Source organism: Bos taurus, chromosome 23, assembly GCF_002263795.3.
Source record: "Bos taurus isolate L1 Dominette 01449 registration number 42190680 breed Hereford chromosome 23, ARS-UCD2.0, whole genome shotgun sequence".
Lineage (NCBI taxonomy): Eukaryota > Metazoa > Chordata > Mammalia > Artiodactyla > Bovidae > Bos > Bos taurus.
In genome coordinates, this window is record NC_037350.1 from 42,992,694 (window position 1) to 43,016,246 (window position 23,553).

The following is a 23,553-nucleotide window of genomic DNA, read 5'->3' on the forward strand; positions in this document are numbered from 1 at the left end:
AAGTGGTGGTTAGGGTGGTGGTTGTAAGTTTTCTGTTAATAACACAGTGGTTCTGAGAGCTCTTTATTTTTGTGACTGTGAGATCTTCTGGGACTTCCACACACAACATATCATTCTTCTACTTAAAAAGGAAAGAAAGTTAGTCTTTCTCTTAGAGTCCCCACCACCTGTGATCCTTCACTAGACAGTCACAGCAGTCAGCCTCCGTGGAGGGGATGTTTACAGAAAAAAAGCTTACCTATTATGGAACCAGAGGGTGCTTTACATCTCTGAAAACTGGAGATGTTTTTCAAAATGATCATTCTTCCCCAGCTCACCTCACCATCTTTAGATATGATGATGGTGTTGAGTGTATGGCCTTCTAGATCTGTTTTAAACTTACGTTGGCCAGTGTGTCCGTGACTGTCGGCTGGAGGAAGGTGGGTCGTAGCTGAGGCACTGTTCCGGTAGCTTGCTTTTTTCACTTAGTGATGTGTGTTGTGCCTCTTTCTGCATCAGTGTACACGTTTTTAACGCTTTCTTTTTGCTTGTTTTTATAATATCTTATTGTAAGATGCACTGCAACGATTTAAAGATGTATGTTTTTGTGTATTTGACATTTATGAAAGGGGGTGTATCCTAGAAATCCATGGCCTGTCACAGTTTAATGGACAGTGTTTCTTAGACATGAAATGATGGTAGATCTTATAGTCAGTGCGGGCTGAGCTTCCCTGATTGTGGTATATAATACCACCTGTGAATGGACATTCTTTTTAATTTTTTATTTGCTATTAAAAATAATGCTGCAGGACATATATCTTTGCACATGTTTGTTTTTCTGTAGGATTAATTTCTTACAAGAAAAGGACTAATTATCAGCAAGGAAATTGAATCGGTAATTTCAAAATCAGACAAGAAAAAGAAATAAAAGCAATTCAAATTGGAAAGAAAGAAGTAAAGTAAAATTGTCTTGTCAGTCTTAATAGATTTTGCCAAATATCTTTCTTACAAGGTTATATTGGTTCATATTTCTATGTACAGTGAATGAGAGGGCTTATTTTCTCAGCCTTCATCAACACTGGGTGTTCTCAGCTTTTAAAATCTTAATCTGTTGTGCAAAATAATCTGCTTATTTTAATTTGCATTTAAGAAATTCAATTCATATCTCTTTATATTTTTAATCATCATCTTATGTTTCTTCAAATTGCCTGTGTATCTATTGCCAATTAAATTGTTTTTAACTAGTAATTTTGTTTGTCAGTTTTTTGTTTTGTATCGGGGTATAGCCAATTAGCAATGTTATGATAGTGTCAGGTACACAGCAGAAGGGGCTCAGCCGTACATATCCGTGTATCCTCTCTCCCCCCAAGCTCCCCTCAAATCCAGGCTGCCGCGTAACATTGAGCAGACGAACTAGTAGTCTTTGTTTTCCTATATTCTGAGATTATTTTTTCATATTTAGAATATTGGTCCTTATAATGTGTGGCAAATTTTTTTTTCTATAAATTTCATTTTTCTTGACATAAGAGTTTTTGGCTTAAAATACTTTTGTTTTAAACTATGTCGCAATTTTGTAATGGGCTTTAATGAAAAGAATACTGTCCTCGGAGTAGAGCCATGAGTTTCCCTTTCTGCGTGTCATTAACAAACTGGTGCTTTTGGAGACACTGTGCAAGCTCTTTAAATCTCCGTTTCTCATTGGTGAAATGAGAAGGTTATAATGAGTATCTCACTTGTCTTCACCGTAAAAGTCTATTAACTTGTGAGTTTTGTTGATTATTAAGACTCAGTACACGTGTGGGTGTTGTGTTACCACTTGTTCCCCTAAGCCAACGTGACTGTCTTTCCCAGTATATTACCACAGTACTCCTTCTGTTTCTGATTTGGGTTGCTTGATTGGTCACCTGAGTTTAAAAATACCTTCTTAGCTTTTTGCAGTGAAATCTATCTAAGCATCTTGTATTTACACACATTATATTCTCTTAATCTTTACCTGATTTTGTACTGAAAATACCTGTGATAATCATTAAAGCAAAGCAATAGGCATAAACACAGAGACTGAGGATGAAGTAGGCTTTGGAGTTACAGAAAGGTCCACTGAGCTTAGATTTTGGTGTTAATAAGCCTGTGTCCAGTCCCAGCTCTGCCGTGGTGTAGGACAACTGTGAGCACGTTAATTTACCCCGTCCTCAGTTCCTCTATCTTCATAATGCAGATAATCATAATGATGATGACTTAACAGGGTAATGACAGTGAGTAAACCTGGACCTTTAGAGGACGCTCAGTAACTTACTCTCCCTTCAGATGTGACAACAGTGATTGAGCTGACAGAAGGACTCCTGTATTTTTTGTACAGATTTTTGAAGCTGTTGAACTTGTTTCACCCTCAAGTCTTAGAGTATATCTTAGAGGAAATGCATTTCTTAATGAATTTGAATGTTTAAATCCTTTCTGGAGATGTGTGCATTTTATTTTTATGTAAAGAATCTCTATTCTTAAAGGCACTGTTTTGCTTATAATTAAGTTCTTATACCATTCCTTAATAAAGGCATCCCAGATGTAGAGAGAATAGAAATTAGTAAACTTAACATAGTGTATGCCCAGTTAGGATGTTCTTCTATGGTAATCAGCTTCCACGTGTACTTTCTAGAAGCGCATCGCAGTATCATACTTCAGAGGATAAATATGAGTTATGCTTGAATCTCTCTATTGTATGATATAATCTTTTTTTTTTTTTTCAATTTTTTAATTGAAGGATAATTGCTTTACAGAATTGTGTGGTTTTCTGTCATACATCAACAAGAGTCAGCCATAGGTACACCCATGTCCCCTCCCTCCCAGACCTTCGCCCATCTCCCTCTAGCCCACACTTCAGCCTGTTGAAGAGCCCCTGTTTCAGTTCCCTGCGTCTGTATGACATATTCCTAAGAGCAAGAATTTATTTATTAGAAGTACCTTCATTTATTAGATGTATAATGCCCTATGGTCTGAATAAATAAGTAGCTTAGGTTGCTGTGTATTTTTCTTGATCATTTGCTTTATTTCTTCCTCTATTAGTTTCTGATTGAGATCTTAAAATATTTGTGGAGCAAATTTGCAATTCTGTTATTTTAAAGGTAGCATTTGCAAGAATGAATTTTCTTTTTTAACATAAAAGGGATGGATATTTAGTGAACTGTGTTGTCTTACAGCCAAATTTATATCCTACCGTGGGGCTCCAGACACCAGGAGAAGTTGTTGATGCTAATTTTGGGCAGCACCCTTTCGTGTTCGATATAGAAGATTACATGCGGGAGTGGAGAACGAAGACACAGGCACAGATAGACCGCTTTCCTGTCGGAGACCGAGAGGGAGAGTGGCAGACCATGATCCAGAAGTGAGTGGGGAGGTGCGCAGGGACGTCTTCCAGAGTGCGCTTTTTATAAAACATTTCAGCCTTTCGGTGTGAAAGACTGTTTATCTATTCATATGTGTCCTAATGATCTTAATGTATTAATAATGCTTGATTTGGTGACACACGTCCCGAATTGTGTTTTAGTCTGATTTATTAATTTGCTGGAGGAAATAAAGTGACACTAGATCGCGTAGGTTAATTCATTTGCCAGCCTTAGTAATGGGACTTAACGGTTTCCATGAGTTACTTGATTCAGCTGTTAATAGCGCCAGTGCAGAAGATAAATTGAGAAAGAATTTAGATTGTAGAATTCACGTTGTGGTTTTGGCACATGAACTTCACTGTGTTGTTCAGCAGTGGTATAAACACTTAGGAGAAAAAATAATTACTGTTCAGTAAGAATGAACATCAGAATAACAGTGTATTTTACACCCCGGAATACAGACATGATGTGCTCATGGCACCTTTCAGGATTTAGCTAAATTTTTCCGGTGAATGGGTAACTATGTAAGAATAATATCAGCTATTTTTGTTTACTTGGATCCCTTTTTTTGTCTGACAAAAAATCTCCAGCCTAAAGAATTTTCAGAACTCCATTTACTTATTGTATATTCTGTTAGACATTTAAGAGGAAGTAAAGGGAATACAAATCACAGACAGTGAGTGTGGAGCTTAGATTCCGCAGTGCAGTTTAAATGCTTACGAGTCAGTGTAACAGGTGGGCAGGCAGCAGCAGAGCGGATAGCGGGCGTTAGTGAAAGCACTGTACGTGGATGACCTTTGTCTCAGCTCTCTCTTTACCCCCAGTTTACAATTTGTTTTATTAGGCAGCTTTTTATGAAAAAGTAGAATTTCAACATGGGAGTCAGCAGGAAAATACAAGCCCTGTGATAGTCACCTATTTTAGACTACGCCTTTGTTTGAAAGGCTCGAGATGACATGTGAATGTCAGTTGTACTGAATAACAGTAGCTCTTAAAACTCCAAATAATGCAGACTTCAAACTAAATACTGTTAAGTTTAAGTAGTCATTTTCACTATCATAATCTAACCCAAGAAAATTCAAGATACCCTCAGTCTGACACAGTTCATCTTAAATGTCTGTATAATTGAACAATCTTAAATTTGCAAATCTCGTAAAACTTGTCATGTTTTTTGGAGGAGATAATTTGGGGCAGGATGATGATTCGAGAACAAGCGTCCTCCCCGGAGCTGTTATCAGTCTCCACACCAGTGTTTCTGTCCTGCACAGTTGGAAGAGTGGTGGCTCTGACTCAGAATCCCTGGGTCACCATGAGTTAGCAGTGCGCGCTGGGCTGGACTGCTCTCTGGGGTCCCGTCCCTTAATGCTCTCCAGTGGTTCCCGCTGAGCATCCTGGCGGGTGGTTCCCGCTGAGCATCCTGGCGGGTGGCTGTAGAGGAAGCATCACCTGTCTTAGTCCTGCGTCAGGGTTCAGGGAGAGCGCCCTCCCCTGCCCCATTCCTCACAAAATAGATCCTCACTGGGGGGAGTTCATGTTAAAACGTTCTCCCCTACCCTCTTAATCTAACATTTAGATGAAATAAAATGAAAAAAATCCATTTGTTAGAAATTTCCCCGTGCCCGCTCGGTCCCCTTCCTGAACCACTGCTTCATACCATTTTCTGTTGGGCCCTTAGTAGCGCCAGATGGAGGCAGGTTCAAGAGTTGAATATTTATAGATATATTGGGTATTTCAGTTAATAGTGTTTAGTCAACGGTTTTTCTAACATTTTGTCATTAGATCCAAATACCATACTTGTAAATACCACTTGGTTTTTAAACAATCAGTTTGCTCTTTGGAAGTGTCACTTACTCAGTCATATTTGAGGAATTCCTCTCCTGTGCTCGAACATACTACCTGATTTAGATTAGAAGGCTGACTCCTCACTGATTAATATTATCACCCTCATAGACTTTGTTCCAGAAGATTCTGTCTGTGGGGTCATCTTCGTGTTTTTTGTGTTCACACCTTGTGACCCGTTTTATGTAATTGGTGGACAGAACTGCAAAGAGTTAAACTACAGAGCAGGAAGAGTTAATCTATTTTTAAATTTTTTATTTTACAAAATGCCAGCACTTTACTAGGGTAAGTCATATGATACTGGTAAAATAGAAATTACGGTTAGTACGGTGGAGTAAGGGTGGGAAGCAATAGGGAAGGACCTGGGGATGATGGAGTGCTAAGAATCAAAGTTACTTCGTGTCCTGATTGTCTGGTAATACTTCCTTTTAGGCAGAGTAGACTCACTATAGCATTTGAAGTTATCTTTTTGGAAATAACTCTGTGAATAAGGCAAAATGATGTTTTGAACTGATTTTGAACCTGAGGTAATTAAAGCCTTCATTGTTCGCAGGGCATAGATTGGTTTTGTAACATCAGGGTAGACCTTGTGTATGTAAATTGTAGTATGAAGCATGTATTCTCTTGACTAAAAGCTGTGTGTTTCTTCTTTTTAAGAATGGTTTCATCTTATCTAGTCCACCATGGGTACTGTGCCACAGCAGAGGCCTTTGCCAGATCTACAGACCAGACCGTTCTAGAAGAATTAGCTTCCATTAAAAATAGACAAAGTAAGGACCCGTGGTGCATGGCTAACACGTGTTTTCAGATTATAGGCTTGGTTACATTGACTTTTAGAAACCTGATTTTTTCATGAAAGTTTTTTTTTCAAATTTATTAATTTGAAATTATGCCTCTGAAATTGCCTTTTACTGACATTTTTGAAGGTTACCTTAAAAAATTCATGGGACTGTAGTAGTATTCTGGATGTAGAAAGAATTGTGGTGAAATTTTTGTTAAAATGTTTGCCACTTTTTCTTTAAAAATGTTTTCTTGAGCTTTCAGAAAGTAAACATTTAATAAGAAGTGTGTGTGTGTATGTGTTTTTCAACAGGTAAAGTAGTCCCATGATTATTAGATGTTAGTGGAGATGCTGTGTGAGATCTTTGCACTTAAATTGCTATCTAAATTTAAGATAGTATTGGTCTTAAGTATTTATTGCTTAGGTCCCAATGCTAGTGACCAGTGCTGTGGGGCCTGTTCCAACTGGGGCAAATCCAGTTAGCCGTCCTCAAATCGGTGCTGTTAGTCCATCAGGGAGAGCGTGGCTTGATGAGGGTGTCAAGACAAAAGCAAGACAAGAGGGATGCAAACAGAACTTTCATAGGTCAGATTGTTAGAAAACACTGATGACATTACATTGTAGCTGATGGTATGCTCGTCTTTTCTCACCACGTTGTATAGACTGTAGCAAACAGGAGATGTCTGCTCAATCTTTCCCTGTCCTCATCATCTAACCTTCGGGGCATGCTCATTCAGTGGCTGTTGAATTCAGATCTTACTCAAAGGCTAATTTTCATTTAGTACTGGGTTCAAAAGGCTATATAGTGTTTGATAAGACATTTTGAATATTACTTCTTTCATACCTCCTATGGTCTTTTCTTTAAAAACCACTTTATTGAGGTATGGTTGACATATGAAAAACTATGCCTATTTAGGATATATAGCCTGATGAGTTTGTATATATCCATGAGACCATCACCACAGTGTATATGGCATAATATACCCATCTTTTTCATCTTAGTGTTTAATACATCAGTATTGCTTAACAGCTGTTTTTCCTATATTACTTATATGTTTGAATTTTTTTAGTAGTTTATTAAAGTATTTGTTTTTCTAATAGATTATTTTGTCTGAAAATACTCCTTAAAATAGAAACTGAGTTAGAAAAATAAGTGCAGACTCATCACAATTTAAAGACTTTTTTTTACTAATTTTTTGAGGGTCTACTAAGTTTCCTTTTCTATTCTTAGAAAATTTGTCTTTTGCTTTCTTTTTCTAAATAGGAATTCAGAAATTGGTGTTAGCAGGAAGAATGGGAGAAGCCATTGAAACAACACAACAGTTATATCCAAGTTTACTTGAAAGAAATCCCAATCTCCTTTTCACATTAAAGTGAGTTTAATAAATGTTATATTAATTATATATGTCGTTATCTAACCAAAATTATTTTCTTGCTTTAATAGTTTTAATTTTTGTTTTACCTCGTTTCAGGTATTTAGATATAATTTTGTAATGAAGCATATTTAAGCAGCAGGTTGAAGAATAAACTTTTGTGTTGAGGACTCTTAAGAAGAAGGCATTTTTCTACTTCTGTTTGCTCTTCTATCATTCTATCCCTGTATTTAAAAAATGTGAAACTCTTACTTAGAAGATGGGTATCTATTTTTTCTCTTGTAAAATACCTTATAGTAAGTTTGCAGCATTTTTTAAAATTGCGGTAAAAATATATGTGAAAGTCGCTCAGTTGTGTCTGACTCTTTGTGACCCCATGGACTGTATAGTCCTGATCCTCCAGGCCAGAATACCGGAGTGGGTAGCCTTTCCCTTCTCCAGGGGATCTTCCCAACCCAGGGATCGAAACGGGGTCTCCCGCATTGCAGGTGGATTCTTTACCAACTGAGCTAACAGGGAAGCCGGGTAAAAATACACATATCATAAAGTCTGCCATTTTCACCTGTACAGTTTTCTGATACTCGCTTTGTTTCTGGTACACTCACATTGTTCTTCAGCCACCGCCAGCCATCTGTTTCTACAGCCTTTTTCATGATCTCAGTCTGAAACTTGGTACCTGTTAAACAGTGACTCTGCATTTCTCTCTCTTCCTCAGCTCCTGGCAACCACCATTCCACTGTCTGTCTCTGTACACTTGAATTGGAGTACTCTGAGTACTTCATGTAATGGAATCATAAAATGTTTGTCCTTGGTCACCGCCTTACTTCCCTTAGCATCATGGGTGTTCACATCTGTGTAGGAGTTCCTGCTTTCATTCTTTTGCATATGTGCTCAGAAGGGGATTGTTGAATATAGGATAATTCTGTGCTTAATTTTTTGAAAATTAGTCCTCACAGTTCCATAGCCCTGTACAGTTTTCCATTCCTGCCAACAGTGGCAAGATTCTAGTGTTTCATCCTCACTTACACTTATTGTTTTCTGTTTCTTTCATTTTTTAAAAAATAAATAATAGCTATTTGGCTTTTTCTGTTGGTTGTATGAATCTTTGTTATCTTAAAATTCAGCTGTTATTAAGTTTACGATTTAAACTTTTTAAGCATCAGAAATGCTAAAAAAATGATCAGAAATTGATCAGAAATGATCATAAAAATTGATCAGAAATGCTAAACCTGATGACAGACCTACTTTGCTTTAGAATAAAAGTTTGAATGTGGCCTGTTTGATTAAGAGGTTGCAGATGGGACTGGGGGTGAGGAAGTGTGGGGAGTAGGCCCTTATTTTGTGTGAAGGTAGGTGTGTACATAAAACTGCATCAGGTACTTCTTAGGTACTATTTGATTTGCGTCCAAGTGCAAATATAATTTTGATTATTTTAGGTTAAAAAAAAATGAGGTCCATTTTGGTTTACTATAGCTACAGACAGATTTTCAGTTTCTTAGTAAATCTTGATTAAAGGTGATACAATGTCTTTGCATTATACTCTCATTTTTCAGGAAATTTTTAAATAATATTCTAAGCAGTACAGTATATGGAGCCACATTTAGCATTTTTAGTGTACTATCTAAAGGCGAGACTTACTGATAAATGCAAATTACTAACGTATTTCCTGGTAGAAGTCTGTTGCTATTAGGTAACTAAACAGTGATCTGGAGATGATGTAAATACATTTCTGTTTTCTCTTTTTAGAGTGCGTCAGTTTATAGAAATGGTGAATGGTACCGATAGTGAAGTACGGTGTTTGGGAGGCCGAAGTCCGAAGTCTCAAGACAGTTACCCTGTTAGTCCTCGACCTTTCAGTAGTCCAAGTATGAGCCCCAGCCACGGGGTGAATATCCACAGTTTAGCATCGGGCAAAGGAAGTACTGCACATTTTTCTGGTGAGATTCAGTCTTACATTATCTTACAATTTTTACCCTTCTTCATGATTTTGAACAGAAATAAATTTTAGAAAAAATGTAGACATTTCTACCAGCCATTTTGCACATTTGTGATTTGATCTCAAGAGATTCTGAAAGAAAAATTGTGGGCGAGTCAGATTCATGTGTTTTTGGTACCAGAAAGTAACTTCAAGATGAGCTGTTTCTAAGAGTGGCTTACTAACAGATCTCCCTAAATGAAGGGCAACGTTCGAGTTTTGTCTCTAGAAGTCAGATCAGAGGTATCTGGTAATGAGAAGGCAATGGTGTGTTTTAGTCAAGTATACATGTAAAGGCAGTGACGTGGCCATGGTGTCTGAAGCCCCCGACCCCACGCGCGGCTCCCAGCCGGGCTGCCTCTCCCTCCTCCCTTCCCAGCCCGGCTGCTGGCAAGAGTCAGGTCTGCCTATCTGCTTCCTCCTGGACTCACTGAGGCTTTTGGTGAGGCTTAATTAAAGTTCTCTCCCTTCTTGGCTTTTATGACATCTTCTGCAGATTTATTTCTGGTCCTTCTCAGTCTTTTTGCTCTGCTTGTCTCTTTCTGTTTTTCCCGAGGTCTTACCTTTCCTCTGTACGTTTAACTTTGTAAAACTCAACTCAAATACTGTTTCCTGTGCTTTCACAGAGTAGAGCAACACCTTTGCTGTTTCTTCCTCAACACAGCACCTTTCTGCATTGCTGCCTCTCAGCTCGTTCACATCACCATCCTGCACAGCGTGTGGGGGTCTCACGTTTGTGTCCTCAGTCAGCGCCCCTCGGACACCGTGTGTCCTGTCAGGCTGGGACAGATCCTTGGTCTTGCTGTGTACTTACGTAAAACAGGGTTATGGTAACACTGGGCCTCATGGCAGGGATTAAATGAGATGCATAATTAAGCCTTCAATAAATACAGGAGAGGATTACAGCTCACAATTAAGTATCCTGATGTTCTTTCGAAGAAGTTTTCCACTTGTTTTCTATTTAAGTAGTCCACTGACTTTCCTACATTATAAAAGGTTTAAGTACATCATCAGAACATGGTAGATCTGTTGCAGCCTGATTTGTTTCTTTTTTTATAAAGCGTCTTTTCTTCTTTTTTCCCCCAGGTTTTGACAACTGTAGTAACGGTGTGATATCTAACAAAGCACATCAGGCGTACTGCCACAGTAAGCACCAGCCGTGTGGTCTGAATGTACCAGAGCTGAACAGCTTAAACACGTCCAGGTCGCAGCAGGTCAGCAGCTTCACCAGGTAATGAGTCCCCTGGCATTGGCATCACTGTGAGCAACCTCGGTTACGGGTGGCATTGTCTGAAATAATTTGGAAAAATGGAGTTAGATGGCCACAGTGGGGGTCTGCGGGAATGAAGGGGTGAGGAGTCAGTTCCCTGGTGCTGTCCCTTCCTCTGCGCCCCTCTCCCTCTGGAGGGGTGACGAGGGCAGAGCCAGGCTCTCTACTGCCTTCCTGCCAGCGCAGACCCCCACGGTGGCCACAGAAACGTCATTTGTTAATGTTTCCAAGTTAAGTCACTGTAGTGTATTTAAGCTCTGGAGTTGACATATGATACATATACAACTGTTTTTTTCTCAACTATTTTTTTCTCTTTGTGTGGGTTTTTCAGTGTGAGGAGTGTTTCCTGAGTTGCAAATAACTAACTTTACAAAAAATATTTGTTGATGAGAACTTACCTTTAATTTGAATAGCTTGCATATAGCAGATAGTTAAGTCGTTTAGTAAACATACAGCACAAGGAGAGGATTGAAAACTTGCTGGGTGTCAAACACTCTGCTGCTAGTGTGGTCTCCACTCGAAGAGCTTTGGGAGGAGAGATGTTCCCGTCTTGGTACTCTGACATACTCAAGTTTCTATTCATGAAACCTAAAGGTTCATGAAATATAACCATTTGAATTAAATGCTAGTGTGTGAGGGCAAGTTCTTATGGATTTTTATCAATTTGATTGATGTTGCTTTGGTCTTAGAGCATGAATTGATGGGTCACACTGCGTTTTGGGGGAATATGCATCAGTGCAAAATTCTCCCATGGAAGGAGACAGCTCCTAATGTTTACAGTCTCAGTGTAAATATGATTCTGGAGAAGTGCATGTAAAAAATCTGTATTTACAAATTTGGAGATTAATCAGAATTTCCAGGTTATCTATTACAAATGACAAATATGTACTGAAATAATGGTATTATGTGGTACAGTTGTGAAATCCACAAAAATGATCCAAGAACAGCAGTAGGAAAAGGGATTGTCTTGCTGAGGAGGTTAGGGTAGGCAGTGGAGACGCCACACTAAAATATGAAATGAGAATATCATAGTAAAAATTTTGTATGGAGATGTAAACAATTAAGCCTTTAGTTCATCATATACTTTATAGTATTTATTAACAGTATTTTATGATTATTAGACGGTTCTACCATAGTTTGAAGGTAGGATTGCAGTTACTTTGTTGAGTTTTTCACTTAAATATTATGCTCATGGCAGGAAGTTGCTAAAGAGACCTGTAATTACCTGAGTTGAGGGAAGCAAGCTGAACGGAAGGGGTTGATGACATAGCATCCTCTTTTGGGTGCAGCTTAGAAGAAAGTAAGCTCTCAAACTGCCTTAAACTGTTAAGCAGTACCAGTTATTTTCTAGTTGGTAATGGCTTTCCTTGTGACAGTGTTGTGAAGTAGGCAAAGATGGTATTAACCGACTATGAAAACCATTTTACAGATGTAGAGCTGAGTGCCAGAGAAGTAAATGGCTTTTTTTAAAGGTGAATAATTAGTAACTAGTAAGTTGCAGAACGATGACTACTTCCCAGGATGTCTGACCTCTAGACTCGCGCTTTCTTCATTAGACTCCCCGTGAGAAATGCTCTTCTTCCCACCTCCTTCTCCTCCATCCCAGATTCTACTCAAGCTGTAAAATTCTACTTCAGTTGTTAACCTCTTCCAGGATGATTTCTTATCAATTCTCAAATTTCATGAAGATAACTACACAAGCTTTTCTAACTGACGGAGATGTGCTGGGGCCACGCCCTGTTCTTCTAGATCTCTGAGTGTCCTGTACCTTGATGGTCTTACAGACAGAAGTGTGTATGCACCCACTCACCCAGGCTGGAAACCAGTGGTTGCCTTTGCTGGCATTATGCATAAAGTGCAATTTTTGCTTCTCTGCATTCAATTTTGTTGTTGTTGTTGTTTTCCTACAAATGAATATACATTGCTTTTTTAATGAGAAATAATCATTTTTATTTATTTAAATATTTTCTAAAGTTTCATCAAGTGTTTCCTTCTGGACTGTATAATCATTACCTAGATCTTCATAGGAGAAATCTGGAAGGTTAGATATTGTTGCTCGGGGTGTGGATGGAATGAAGGGCAAACGTTGGCAACCTCAGCGTGGCCACTTAGAGCTGTTGGCACGTGTTATTCATCCAGTCAGTGTGAAATGGCCTTAGGTATCTCCAAAACAGCATTTCAAAAATTCAGATTCTGCAGTATATTTAGAATCTTCAGCCAATAAGAAAGTCTGTCAGAGAAAAGTAGTGTTGGGTTCTGAAAAGGGCTGAGGGGATGAGACTGAGTAGTCGTTTCTCGTGTTATCACTTAACCTTCGAGAAGGAGTATAATTTTGAGTAGTAAGGACAAATGCCCAAACGCCATTTGGGCAACGCCAATGCCCAAACAAGCAGTCTTTCTCTAAAAGACTGTTAGAGAAAAAGTAGTCTAGAAGCAAGCTGAGTATGAGGGCAGGGAAGGAGGCGAAATGGGGTGGGTCCCAGGAGCAGGTTGTTTGGTCAGGGAGGTTTTTGCCTTACATGCTTGGGGCAGGGAGGGTGGTATTTTAGGGCAGGAGTTGATTAAATGAAGTGCAGATCTAATTCTGAAAGATAATGGGAAATATGTGCTGGAAAATGATTTCTCCATAGTGATAGGAAGTCTTAAAGCCACTGCATTTTAGTACATGTATCTTTTTCCTTCCTTATCTCCAGGACTACAAATTCGTTAAAAGTTAGCTGCATCTTTGGCTTTGAATACATTCAAGATTTAACTAAATACCTTTTTTCCAGATTGCTGTTGCCTTATGAAGTCAGTTTTATAAGTAGGCTCTGTAGTTGAGTACTAATTGATATTAAACTAAGCTGCAAGTGTGCTATTTCTAAAATTAGGTTTGTTTTTTCATTTTCAGTAATGATGTAGACATGGAAACAGATCACTACTCCAATGGAGTTGGAGAAACTTCATCCAATGGTTTCCTAAATGGTAGCTCTAAACATGACCACGAAATGGAAGATTGTGACACCGAAATGGGTCTGCAGTGATATTTCTTACATTTTTAATAAAAAATGATGACTACAAGGTTATGTTTTTACTTGTACTGATTCACAGCTGATGAACATAAATCAGATTTAAAGATGTGTGTGCCATTGGATTTGATAGTAACATATTCTCTTAGAAGTCTCTGAGAGTGGATTGCTAGAGAGAGTAGAGTCTAATTTTTTAGTATCTGGCGTTTTCTTTGCTGAACTGTTTCTGCACAACTGCAGTGCTCTCAGTAGCGCAGCAGTGCGAACTTACTAGTGCTCACTGTCCTTTGAAAGGATTGGTAAGGCTGGAGATACAAAAAGTTTGTGTACCTATTTCAATATAGCCAATATAGACAGGCCACATGGGTAGAGATGATTTAATAAATTCTAATCAAATTTTCTTTAATTCATTTAACCTGAATATATGCGACTATTCATAGTTCAGTGCCTGGCAGGTAGTAGGTGCCTGTTTTGACACCCTCCCTTGGTTCCTTCCCCCTCAAAATTATGTGGCTGAGAAACATATTAGCATGCATAATTTTACTTTGTGGACAACTTGTGTAGTAAATTGTACCGTAAAGTTAAACAAACAGCAAACTTCCCCATCAATTGGAGAGTGAAAATTACTGAAGCTTATAAATTTTTATTTGATTTTATAATATTTTGATATTAAAGGGAGTTTATTAAAATTGCTAGAAACTATTTTATAAATGCAAACTTAATATTACTTACACGACCACCTTGTTTAGGATCATGTGTTCCAATGTGTAATTCACTCTTTCAAGCAAGGAGTAGGACTGAAAGGCAGCCTCGTTTTACCCTATCAGATATTAGCAAGCAGCCTCAACATTCCAAGAATAGTTTGTGTCTAGGGATAAAGAGCAGGAGTTCTAGAGCCGGATCACCTGGATTTGAATTCTGCAACTGCCACTTACTAGCTGTGTAACCTTGGGTGAATTACTCAGGAGCTCTTTGCCTCAGTTTCTTCATCTGTAAAATGGGTGTAATGATAACTGCCTGTAAGTGCTTCATAAACATTAACTGTTACCGTCATGATTAGTGATTTATATATTGTTAACTAGTGATGTATACTTTTTGCATTGTTGATCAGTGATTATTGTCAGTCAAGATACATAAACTGAAAATTTTTTTCCTAAAAGTAGTGTAATTAACCCTTTTGATTAGGTACAGTATCGTCTGTGTTTTTATTGGAGTCATTTAGATTATCTTACCTTCAAACTGTTCTATGTCAGTTAAAGTAGCCTGGAAGTAGCTACTTTTTCCTTTTCTTTTTTTGCAGTGTTGCTATATTTTTAGAAAATTGTGCTTAATTTTTCATAACATTTTCTTTGAGACATGTACATCATAACACTGAAAGCTTGTCACCTGACTTTCAGCTCCAAGCTAGATAGATATTGGAGCCTAGACTCTTGAGCCCTAGAGAAAGTATTCCTTGTAGCTACAAGGTTCCGTATTATAATAAATTAAAAAGAAACCGCATATTTAGGTAAAATATTAGAAAGTAGTTACTATATGAAATGTTCAAAATGTTGTAAGCAATTTATGTTTGTTTCTCCATTGTATCCCAACTGTAAGGTAGTGAAATACCTGTTTGTTTTGCTTACAGAAGTTGATTCAAGCCAGTTAAGACGCCAGTTGTGTGGAGGAAGTCAAGCTGCCATAGAAAGAATGATTCACTTTGGAAGAGAGCTGCAAGCGATGAGTGAACAGCTGAGGAGAGAATGTGGCAAGAACACAGCAAATAAAAAAATGTTGAAGGTAAATTTGTTTTCCCTTGAAAAGCTGTAAATGTGTGGATGAAACTAGAATGTCGCTTTGTGAAACGCTGAGCAGGGCTGCGGTTGCTGTTGGGAGGCTTGGACACGAGCTCCTCCCTGGCTTCCTGCCCAGTCGCGGGTGAAAAGGTGCGACGGGGTGAGGCGGCCAGGCTCTGCTGGAGAAAGCGCTGGACTTCAGGAAAACACGTAGGTTAGACCCCGGTTCTGCACTTCCCAGTGTCATGAGCCTCTTATCAACTTGCTTTCTTAGTTTTATTTTCTCAGCTGTAAAATTGGCAGAGTTATTAGGAGAAATGTGAGAATGCTGATCAAACTATAAATGTGAGATATTTTGATTTTAGGAAACACTGCTTAGGGTTGCAGCCAACTGAAGGTACGATATGTGGCCTTTGTTTTGATGGTGGTTGGCGAAGGCTTGGCTCGTCTTCCACGAAGAGTGAAGACACATTCTCAGGTCTCCTCTGGATTGATGCTGTGCCGGGTGGTGATAACGGGCAAAATGGAAACACTTCAGTTAGCCACAGCTCTGTGTAGCAGCTGAAGATGGAGTTTCGCCTCCCTTAAGCCAGCACTGCAGTCAGCCGGGGATGAGTTTTCCCATAGTCACAGCAGTGCCCCCAGCCCTGTCGGCTGTGAGCAGGAACCTAGCCGTTGTGGCCGTGTGTTTTGTTTTGTTTGCCCTGCAACAGGTTGGGCTCGGTGTCAGTTTGTTAAAACACTTTCTTCTCAGTGTTTTGAAATAAGTCCAGAAACTGAAGGAGAAATGGCACGTGGTGGCCTTGACACCGAGACTTTGGGAACTGAAGGAGAGGGCGAGCCTCGGGGCTCCCGCCATCCCTTCCCGAGCTGAACCGAGAGGGCCGGTGAGCAACCGACTAGCACTAAGTGTGTGTAAAATCAGGGGGAAATAACCGTCCCGGCTTCCTGCACCAAGAGCTTTAGTACAGCACCTGTGTAGGCAGAGTGTACCTGTCTAGGAAGGTTCAAGAAGCCGCTTTTACACTTCCAGTAAAAAGGCACGCATAACTGGATTTATCCAGATTGCAAATTTTCATCAGTCTGTTAGGTTGGTGCAAAAGTAATTGTGGTTTTTCATTGTTGAACTTTGCCATGTAATACTGGAATACATTCTTAAATAAATGTGATTGTTATACATCATTTTAATGCGCATTTCTCACTTTGGTTTTTTTGCTAATTAATGATGTTAGACAAAAAGAAAATTCGAGCGATTTTTTTCTTTGAGTTCAAAATGGGTCATAAAGCAGTGGAAACAACTTGCAACACCAACAACCGCATTTGGCTCAGGAACTGCTCACGAACATACAGTGCAGTGGTGGTTCAAGAAGCCTTGCAAAGAAGACAAGAGCCTTGAAGATGAGGAGTGCAGTGAGCGGCCACTGGAAGTTGACAACGACCAGTTGAGAGCCATCATTGAAGCTGTTCCTCTTAAACTACATGAGAAGTTGCCAAAGAACTCAGCGTCGATCATTCTATGTTCATGTGGCATATGAAGCAGATTGGAAAGGTGAAAAAGCTTGAAAAGCAGGTGCCTCTTGAGCTGACCGATAATCATAAAAATTTTCATTTTGAACTGTTGTCTTCTCTTATTGTATTAAACAACAACGAACCATCTCTCGATCGAATTGTGATGTGACAAAAAGTGGATTTTATATAGGCAGCTGGAGACAACCAGTTCAGCGCTTGGACCAAGAAGAAGCTCCAAAGTGCTTCCGAAAGCCAAACTTGCCCCAAATAAAGGTCCCGGTCACTCTTTGGTGGTCTGCTGCCCATCTGATCCACTGCAGCTTTCTGAGTCCTGGTGAAACTTACATCTGAGAAGTATGCTCAGCCAGTCGATGAGGTGCCCCAAAACTGCCACACCTGCAGCTGACATTGGTCAGCAGAATGGGCCCGTTCTTCCCTGTGACGACGCCCGACCGCATGTTGCACAACTTAACACTTCAAAAGTTGAACAAGTTTGGCTACAAAGTTTTGCCTCATCTGCCGTCTTCACCTGACCTCTTGCCAGCCAACTACCGCAGCAAGCACCGCAGAAGCTTGCTGCGGGAAAATGCTTCCACAGCCAGCAGGAGGCAGAAGATGCTGTCCAAGAGTTTGTTGAATCCCAAAGCATGGATTTTTATGCTACAGGAATAAATGGGCTTAATTCTCGTTGGCAAAAATGTGTTGATTGTAGTGGTTCCTACTTTGATTAATAAAGATGTGTTTGAGCCTCGTTATAATGATTTAAAATTCACCATCCGAACCAGCAGTTACTTTTGTATCAACCTAATACAACTTTGTAGAATCTTTTCAGCTATCAACAGTGCTAAGAAACTTACTTCTTAGGCTTTATTATTGCTTCCTATATCCAAAGCTATCCATCTGGGAAACTTGTTTTAGGGCAGTGGTTCTCATCCTTTTTGGTATCTAAACCCTTTAAAACCGATTAAAGATTCCCAAAGGGCTTTTGTTTGTATGAGTTATATTTATTGATTTTTCTGTACTAGAAATTATTACTAAAATTATTAATTCACTTTAAAATAACAAATCATTACATGGGTATTTTTCATAAAAGTGTTACTTAATCTTTCTAAAATAAAACAATGAGAAGAGAGTAGCATTGCTTTACATTTTTGTAAATCTCTTTAATTCCAGGTTTAATAAAAGGTAAGCTGGATTCTCGTCCCTACTTCTGCATTCAGTCTTTTATGAACTCACACATCATGTCACCTCTGGAAAGCCCCACTGGGAGAGTTGTGAGGAAATAGGAGTGAGAAAAGAGCCAGTACTATCTTAGTTTAATATCATGAAAATAGTTTGGACCTCACAAGAGCCCATGAAAGGGTCTTGGACTCTGGTTGTCCCTGGAGAGAACTGATGTTTTAGGAGATATTTTGGAGATAGGAAATGTTTTTTTAAAAAGAACTCGTAGACATTTTTACACTAGGTCATCTGTTTTCTTGTTAAAACTTTATGCTAATTGAGTATCATTTTATGTAGTCCCTTTGAAAATTTAACATTTCACTCCATGGCTTATTCTTGATTGTAATTTGTGTGAAGCACAGAAAAGGGCATTACATGGCCTTTTCTCAGAGATACTCTTTGATTATATGTTGAATGAAGTAAAGAGGTAATTTATCATCTAAGGAACGCGGATGGCTTTGATTTTGCACCTCTGACTTCCGTGCAGATGCTGACTGCTGTCTCAGCGTTCTGAGCTGCTTCTCACCTTCCCCAGGCTTAATCTCCTCCCAGGTAGACGTCGACCCGAGTGACTGACCCAGTGGTGTCTCAGCACCTAGGGGACAGTGCTGGGGGATTAGTGTTGGAGGCGGACACAGAGAGGACTTTTGTTTGCCTTGGTTAAGAAGGATTAGAAATTAGTGCTTTTTTCTTTTATTTTTCACTTCAGGTCATGAGTAGCTGAAGTGGGTTTTTTTATCTTTAATTTTTTTTTTAATTTGCACAGACTTCTGAAGCATATATACGTATGTAGAGAGAGAGACAGTAAAAGCTGAGGTGAGGTTTACCTAAGTGGCATAGGGCCCCTGGTGTTCTGCTTCTCCTCAGTCATGGAGTAGCAGGCACGTGGCAGACCCTTGGAGCAGCCCACCCCCGGGGCTCGGGCTGGGGGTTCCTGCTGGACCGGGGCTCGCTTGACCTTTTCCTCACTTTCTCAGTCTTCCTTTCCTGTTTTCCTATTGTCTTTGTTTTTCTTGCTTACCTGCCTGAGTCTGCCAGTGGCTCCCAAGAGAGTGCCCTAAATTGTTCAGCAGCTGTGTATTGAACCTTGCAGAGCAGAGGGTCAAGCGGGAGGGCTGGGTGGGTCAGGTTAGAATACTCAGCCCCAGTCTGCAAGTAGCTCTTAAATCTAGTAACTGGAGCAGAAATTGAATCATTTAGGCACATCCTACTGAGAAACTGCTACTGATTTTAAGCCAAATATAAGTACAGTTTGAGAATCCTACCTAAATGTCGTATTTCCCTCAGAAATTATTTCCACTGAGGTAATTTTTTTTTCTAAAATAAAAAGTAACCCATAATACCATGATATTTTACAGGTATTTTCAGTTTCCTGCCTTAAATGCATGGGCATATATTAATATTTTATCTGGTTGGTAATTGTGGTTATCCTATTTCGTGTTGCCCTTACTGTCATAACATGTGTTTCCAGCTCCCAGGTGGTCCTAGTGGTAAAGAACCAGCCTGCCAGTGCAGGAGTCACGGGTTCAGTCCTTGGGTCAGGAAGAGGCCCTGGAGGAGGGCATGGCAAGCCACTCCAGTGTTCTTTCCTGGAGAATCCCAGGGACAGAGGAGCCTGGCAGGCTATAGCCCCGGGGGCCCCAAAGAGTTGGGACACGACTGAGTGACTAACCAACTCCTGTTGCTATACTGGAAAGAATTGAAGTTTTCTAGGGTGTTTTAGGGTCTAAGCTCATACCCACGGCTCCCACCATCCAGGGCTTTTCTTTCCTCTCAGCCTGTGTCTGTGGCTGCTGCCTGTGACACAGCACACTCTGTTAGTAAGCAGTACCCTGCACGTCACTGCTCACACAAGCTGCCTTCCTCCCAGGACTGCGAGTCCTTGGAACAGTGACGAGGCCCTGGTGATCCCTTTGTCCAGTAAATACTCATTCAACTGTACTGAAAATACGGGGCCAAAATCTTAGACTTTTTTGCTTGTAATATTTAGATTGGTAATTGGAAGAAACTGTTTTTTCTAAAAGAAGTACAGGAAGTACTAGCTGTGTTGGTAACCTCTCATGGCCTTAGTTTGCTTCTAAGTGAAGTGAAGTGAAAGTCGTTCAGTCCGACTCTTTGCAACCCCATGGACTGACTGTACAGCTCGTGGAATCCTCCAGGCCAGAATACCGGAGTGGGGAGCCTTGCCCTTCTCCAGGGCATCTTCCCAACCCAGGGATCGAACCCAGGTTTCCCACGTTGCAGATGGATTGTTTACCAGCTGAGCCACAAGGGAAGCTTCTGAGCCACAGTTTGCTTCTAAGATGGGCATAAACATCTGGCTCCTAAGGTTACTGTGAGGATTAAATGAGATGGTACACACTAGCCCTTGAAACACTGCCTTGCACAGTGTTAGCGCACAGTAAGTTACTACCATCATGATCTTTTTCTGTTAATGTTTTAAATACCAGGAGGTGTAGACAGAATGGTCTTGATGGGAGATTTGGGACTGCAGCATCCCACCTTTCGGGGAGCAAGTCAGGATGTAGATTCAGGAGCATAGTCTTGTGCTTAAAGTTTTATGTAGTGATTATTCCTTGGACAGACTCTTTAGTCTTTTAAAATTTATCTGCGCTGTAGGGATCGCAAAGATTTAGACACAACTGAGCAACTGAACTGAGCTGAATTGCACTGTAGGGGTGGCATTTCATGAGATGGATGTGGGTAGGGTGAATTAAGTCTTGAGCAAAGCTCGGTCTTTAGAAATAGTGATTGACCAGTTAGCTTCACAGGATAATCAGATATTAGTACTTTCTCCATGAATAAATTTGGATTGGGAGGGAACCAAAAACAATATAGTAGCTTTGTGGGATGCAAAAGATACCTTAAGTACTGTGAAGCAGGCCTTGCAATCAACAGGTATGTGAAGCCTTTTTTCCCCCCCTTTGTATCTAGCACCTTGAGGACTGCAGGGGATCAGAATAGAATAAGTTCTTCAAAAGAACTTTCATTAATAGCTGGGGCAAGAGGTCTAATGTGAGTGAAATGCTCAGCCGTATAGAACAGTGGGTGGGGGAGCCTATGTATTCCTGTTGTCAACCCCAGACCGCACAGCTCTGCTCAATGGGCAGTTCTCTAGTCGCCACAACACAGAGGCCAACTCGGATGAGAAAGGACAAGGACACACTTGACCAGGAAGCCTTCTCCTACTAGCAAGATGACTCAAGGGGTGCTGGGGCCAGACTTGACCAGGAAGCCTTCTCCCACTAGCAAGGTGACTCAAGGGGTGCTGGAGCCAGACTTGACCAGGAAGCCTTCTCCCACTAGCAAGATGACTCAAGGGGTGCTGGAGCGGTGTCCCTGGGAAGATAGTGTTCTTCAGGAATTTGTCTTCCACGTTTCAGTGACCGGCGTTTTGAGTGTTGTTACCTAATTCACTGATTGAGTTTCGTCAGCACTTGTCCACGTAACCCATGTGAGCCAGGAAGGTGTCCTATGTCTAACTGTCTATATCTGTATCATAATATTATTCTGCATTGGGGTATTGATTTCTGGCAAAACAGTAATTTATCATTCATTGAAAGATTAGCATGAGCTGACATGACTACTTTCTTTAGCTCAGTGAGTCCTCATAAACTGAAATAGGACCTCTTAGAATCCCTGTGATGTGGGGGGTGCGCTCAGCTGTGTCCGACTCTTTGTGACCCCATGGACTATAGCCCTCCAGGCTCCTCTGTCCTTGCAGTTATCCCAGCAAGTATACAGGTTGCCATTTCCTCCAGGGGATCTTCCTGACCCAGGGATTGAACTTGCAGCTTCTGTGGCTCCTGTGCTGGCAAGCGGATTCTTTACCACTGAGCCACCTGGGAAGCCCAATCCCCATTATACAGATAATGAAACCAATACTTAGGAAGGTGGTTCTTGCCAAAGGCTACACTGGTGATGCAGCTCCACTCGAGGCCAGCGTCTGACACCGTTGTAGTTATATCCTCCCACAGAAGGACAAGGGCCATCAGCTGAAAAGATGCTGTATGTCAGTTACTTCAGGAGGGGCAGTGTGAAGATGGTTCTGAAGGGGAGCTGGTTGTTTTTTTGATCACTGAGTTTGAGAAGATGTCCAGTAAGATGTGTCCAGTTTCCCCCATCTATTTTTTAAAAAATATATGGCAGGTCATATCCTTTTGATGTCACATTCGTATCAGTGGTCATGAATTGTAAAGCATCTGAATGTTTTGTCTTTACCTTAAACAGTAGTAGCCCATTCCACAAGAATGAGTTTTTTCCGTTTTATTTCTGTCCTATATGTTGTGTAGGTATAAGTGGTGGATGGTGAAAATGGGTGTTTGTAAAAAATAGGAAAACAGATTAGACTTTGCTGCATAATCTAGTTGTTAAAAAAGTCTCATATCACAGGGTAGATGACCTTAAGGGTTAATCCAGTGCCTTAAGGTGTACTCGTAGTCTCTCAAGTTGAAGCCATAGTGAGCACAGACACTGAACTATCTGACTTAATCAAATTGCTGTTTTCAACAGGATGCATTCAGTTTACTAGCCTATTCAGATCCTTGGAACAGCCCAGTTGGAAATCAGCTTGACCCAATTCAGAGAGAACCTGTGTGCTCAGCTCTTAACAGTGCAATATTAGGTAAGTGAAGCCAGAAAGCACAGCTTTAACTAGTCTCTTGAGTATTTGAGACGGTATTTGTGCTGGTATTTATCCTATGGTAAAATCTTAAGGGAAATGTTTTCTACATTAAAAAAAAAAAATTACCTCACAGTATAGAAAAATTCCTGTTATCTCAGTCCCAGATTAAATGGGTTCAGATGGAATAAAAACAGTACATTGGGGTGTATCTTGTGATGTCTAGAAAACAAGTGTCTGTGAGTGTGGACACAGCATTCCTGGCCTGAATTGCCCGTGCCCAAGCTCCCACCACGGTGAAGACACTGGCTCAGGGCCTCCCGGGGGCTCTTCAGTGCCGTCAGCCCCAGCTCTTGGAGACGCAGGCTATGTGCAGTAAAAGTTCAGATTTAACTACATGCCCTTACCAAGTGAAAAGGGGAGGGGAGGGGAGAGCAGCAATACGTAGGCTTAGCCAGGGGGAGCCCAAAGTGGGAGACGGGGACTTGCTGTCCCCTGACTGGTGGCCGTTCCTGTGAGCAGAGTGTGGTGCTTATAAACTGAACAGATGCTCTTTAAGTGAATTCAGTGACTGCACGTTTTATGCATTTATATATAAACTACATAGGGTTGATTATTTACATAAAAGGACATTTTAATATCTGGGCAATTTTTTCCAAAGGGAATTTGGATGAGGGTGACTTTTCACTTTCCATTTTAGAATGTAAGTCCTCAAGAAAAATGGGAGCTACCAGTTTAGTCTGTTGTGTGCTGTGTGGCCGTTCGGCTTGGGAGCTTTGAGGAACATGTGAGACACTCAGATGAGGGCAGTGCACACAGTCATTG

The 23,553-nt window shown here is 40.4% G+C and overlaps 1 protein-coding gene across 1 annotated transcript in view; it reads left to right on the plus strand.

Annotated features, from left to right (window-relative positions):
* The window catches only part of RANBP9 (RAN binding protein 9), a 72,935-nt gene that overhangs the window by 47,056 nt on the left and 2,326 nt on the right, over positions 1–23,553 (plus strand). Inside the window, exons 6-13 of the mRNA XM_024984033.2 lie at positions 3,171–3,355; positions 5,853–5,965; positions 7,241–7,349; positions 9,096–9,286; positions 10,411–10,555; positions 13,485–13,606; positions 15,230–15,381; positions 22,620–22,731. Of these exons, the coding sequence (XP_024839801.1) occupies positions 3,171–3,355; positions 5,853–5,965; positions 7,241–7,349; positions 9,096–9,286; positions 10,411–10,555; positions 13,485–13,606; positions 15,230–15,381; positions 22,620–22,731 (1,129 nt within the window). The remainder of the gene's footprint in view (positions 1–3,170; positions 3,356–5,852; positions 5,966–7,240; positions 7,350–9,095; positions 9,287–10,410; positions 10,556–13,484; positions 13,607–15,229; positions 15,382–22,619; positions 22,732–23,553) is intronic.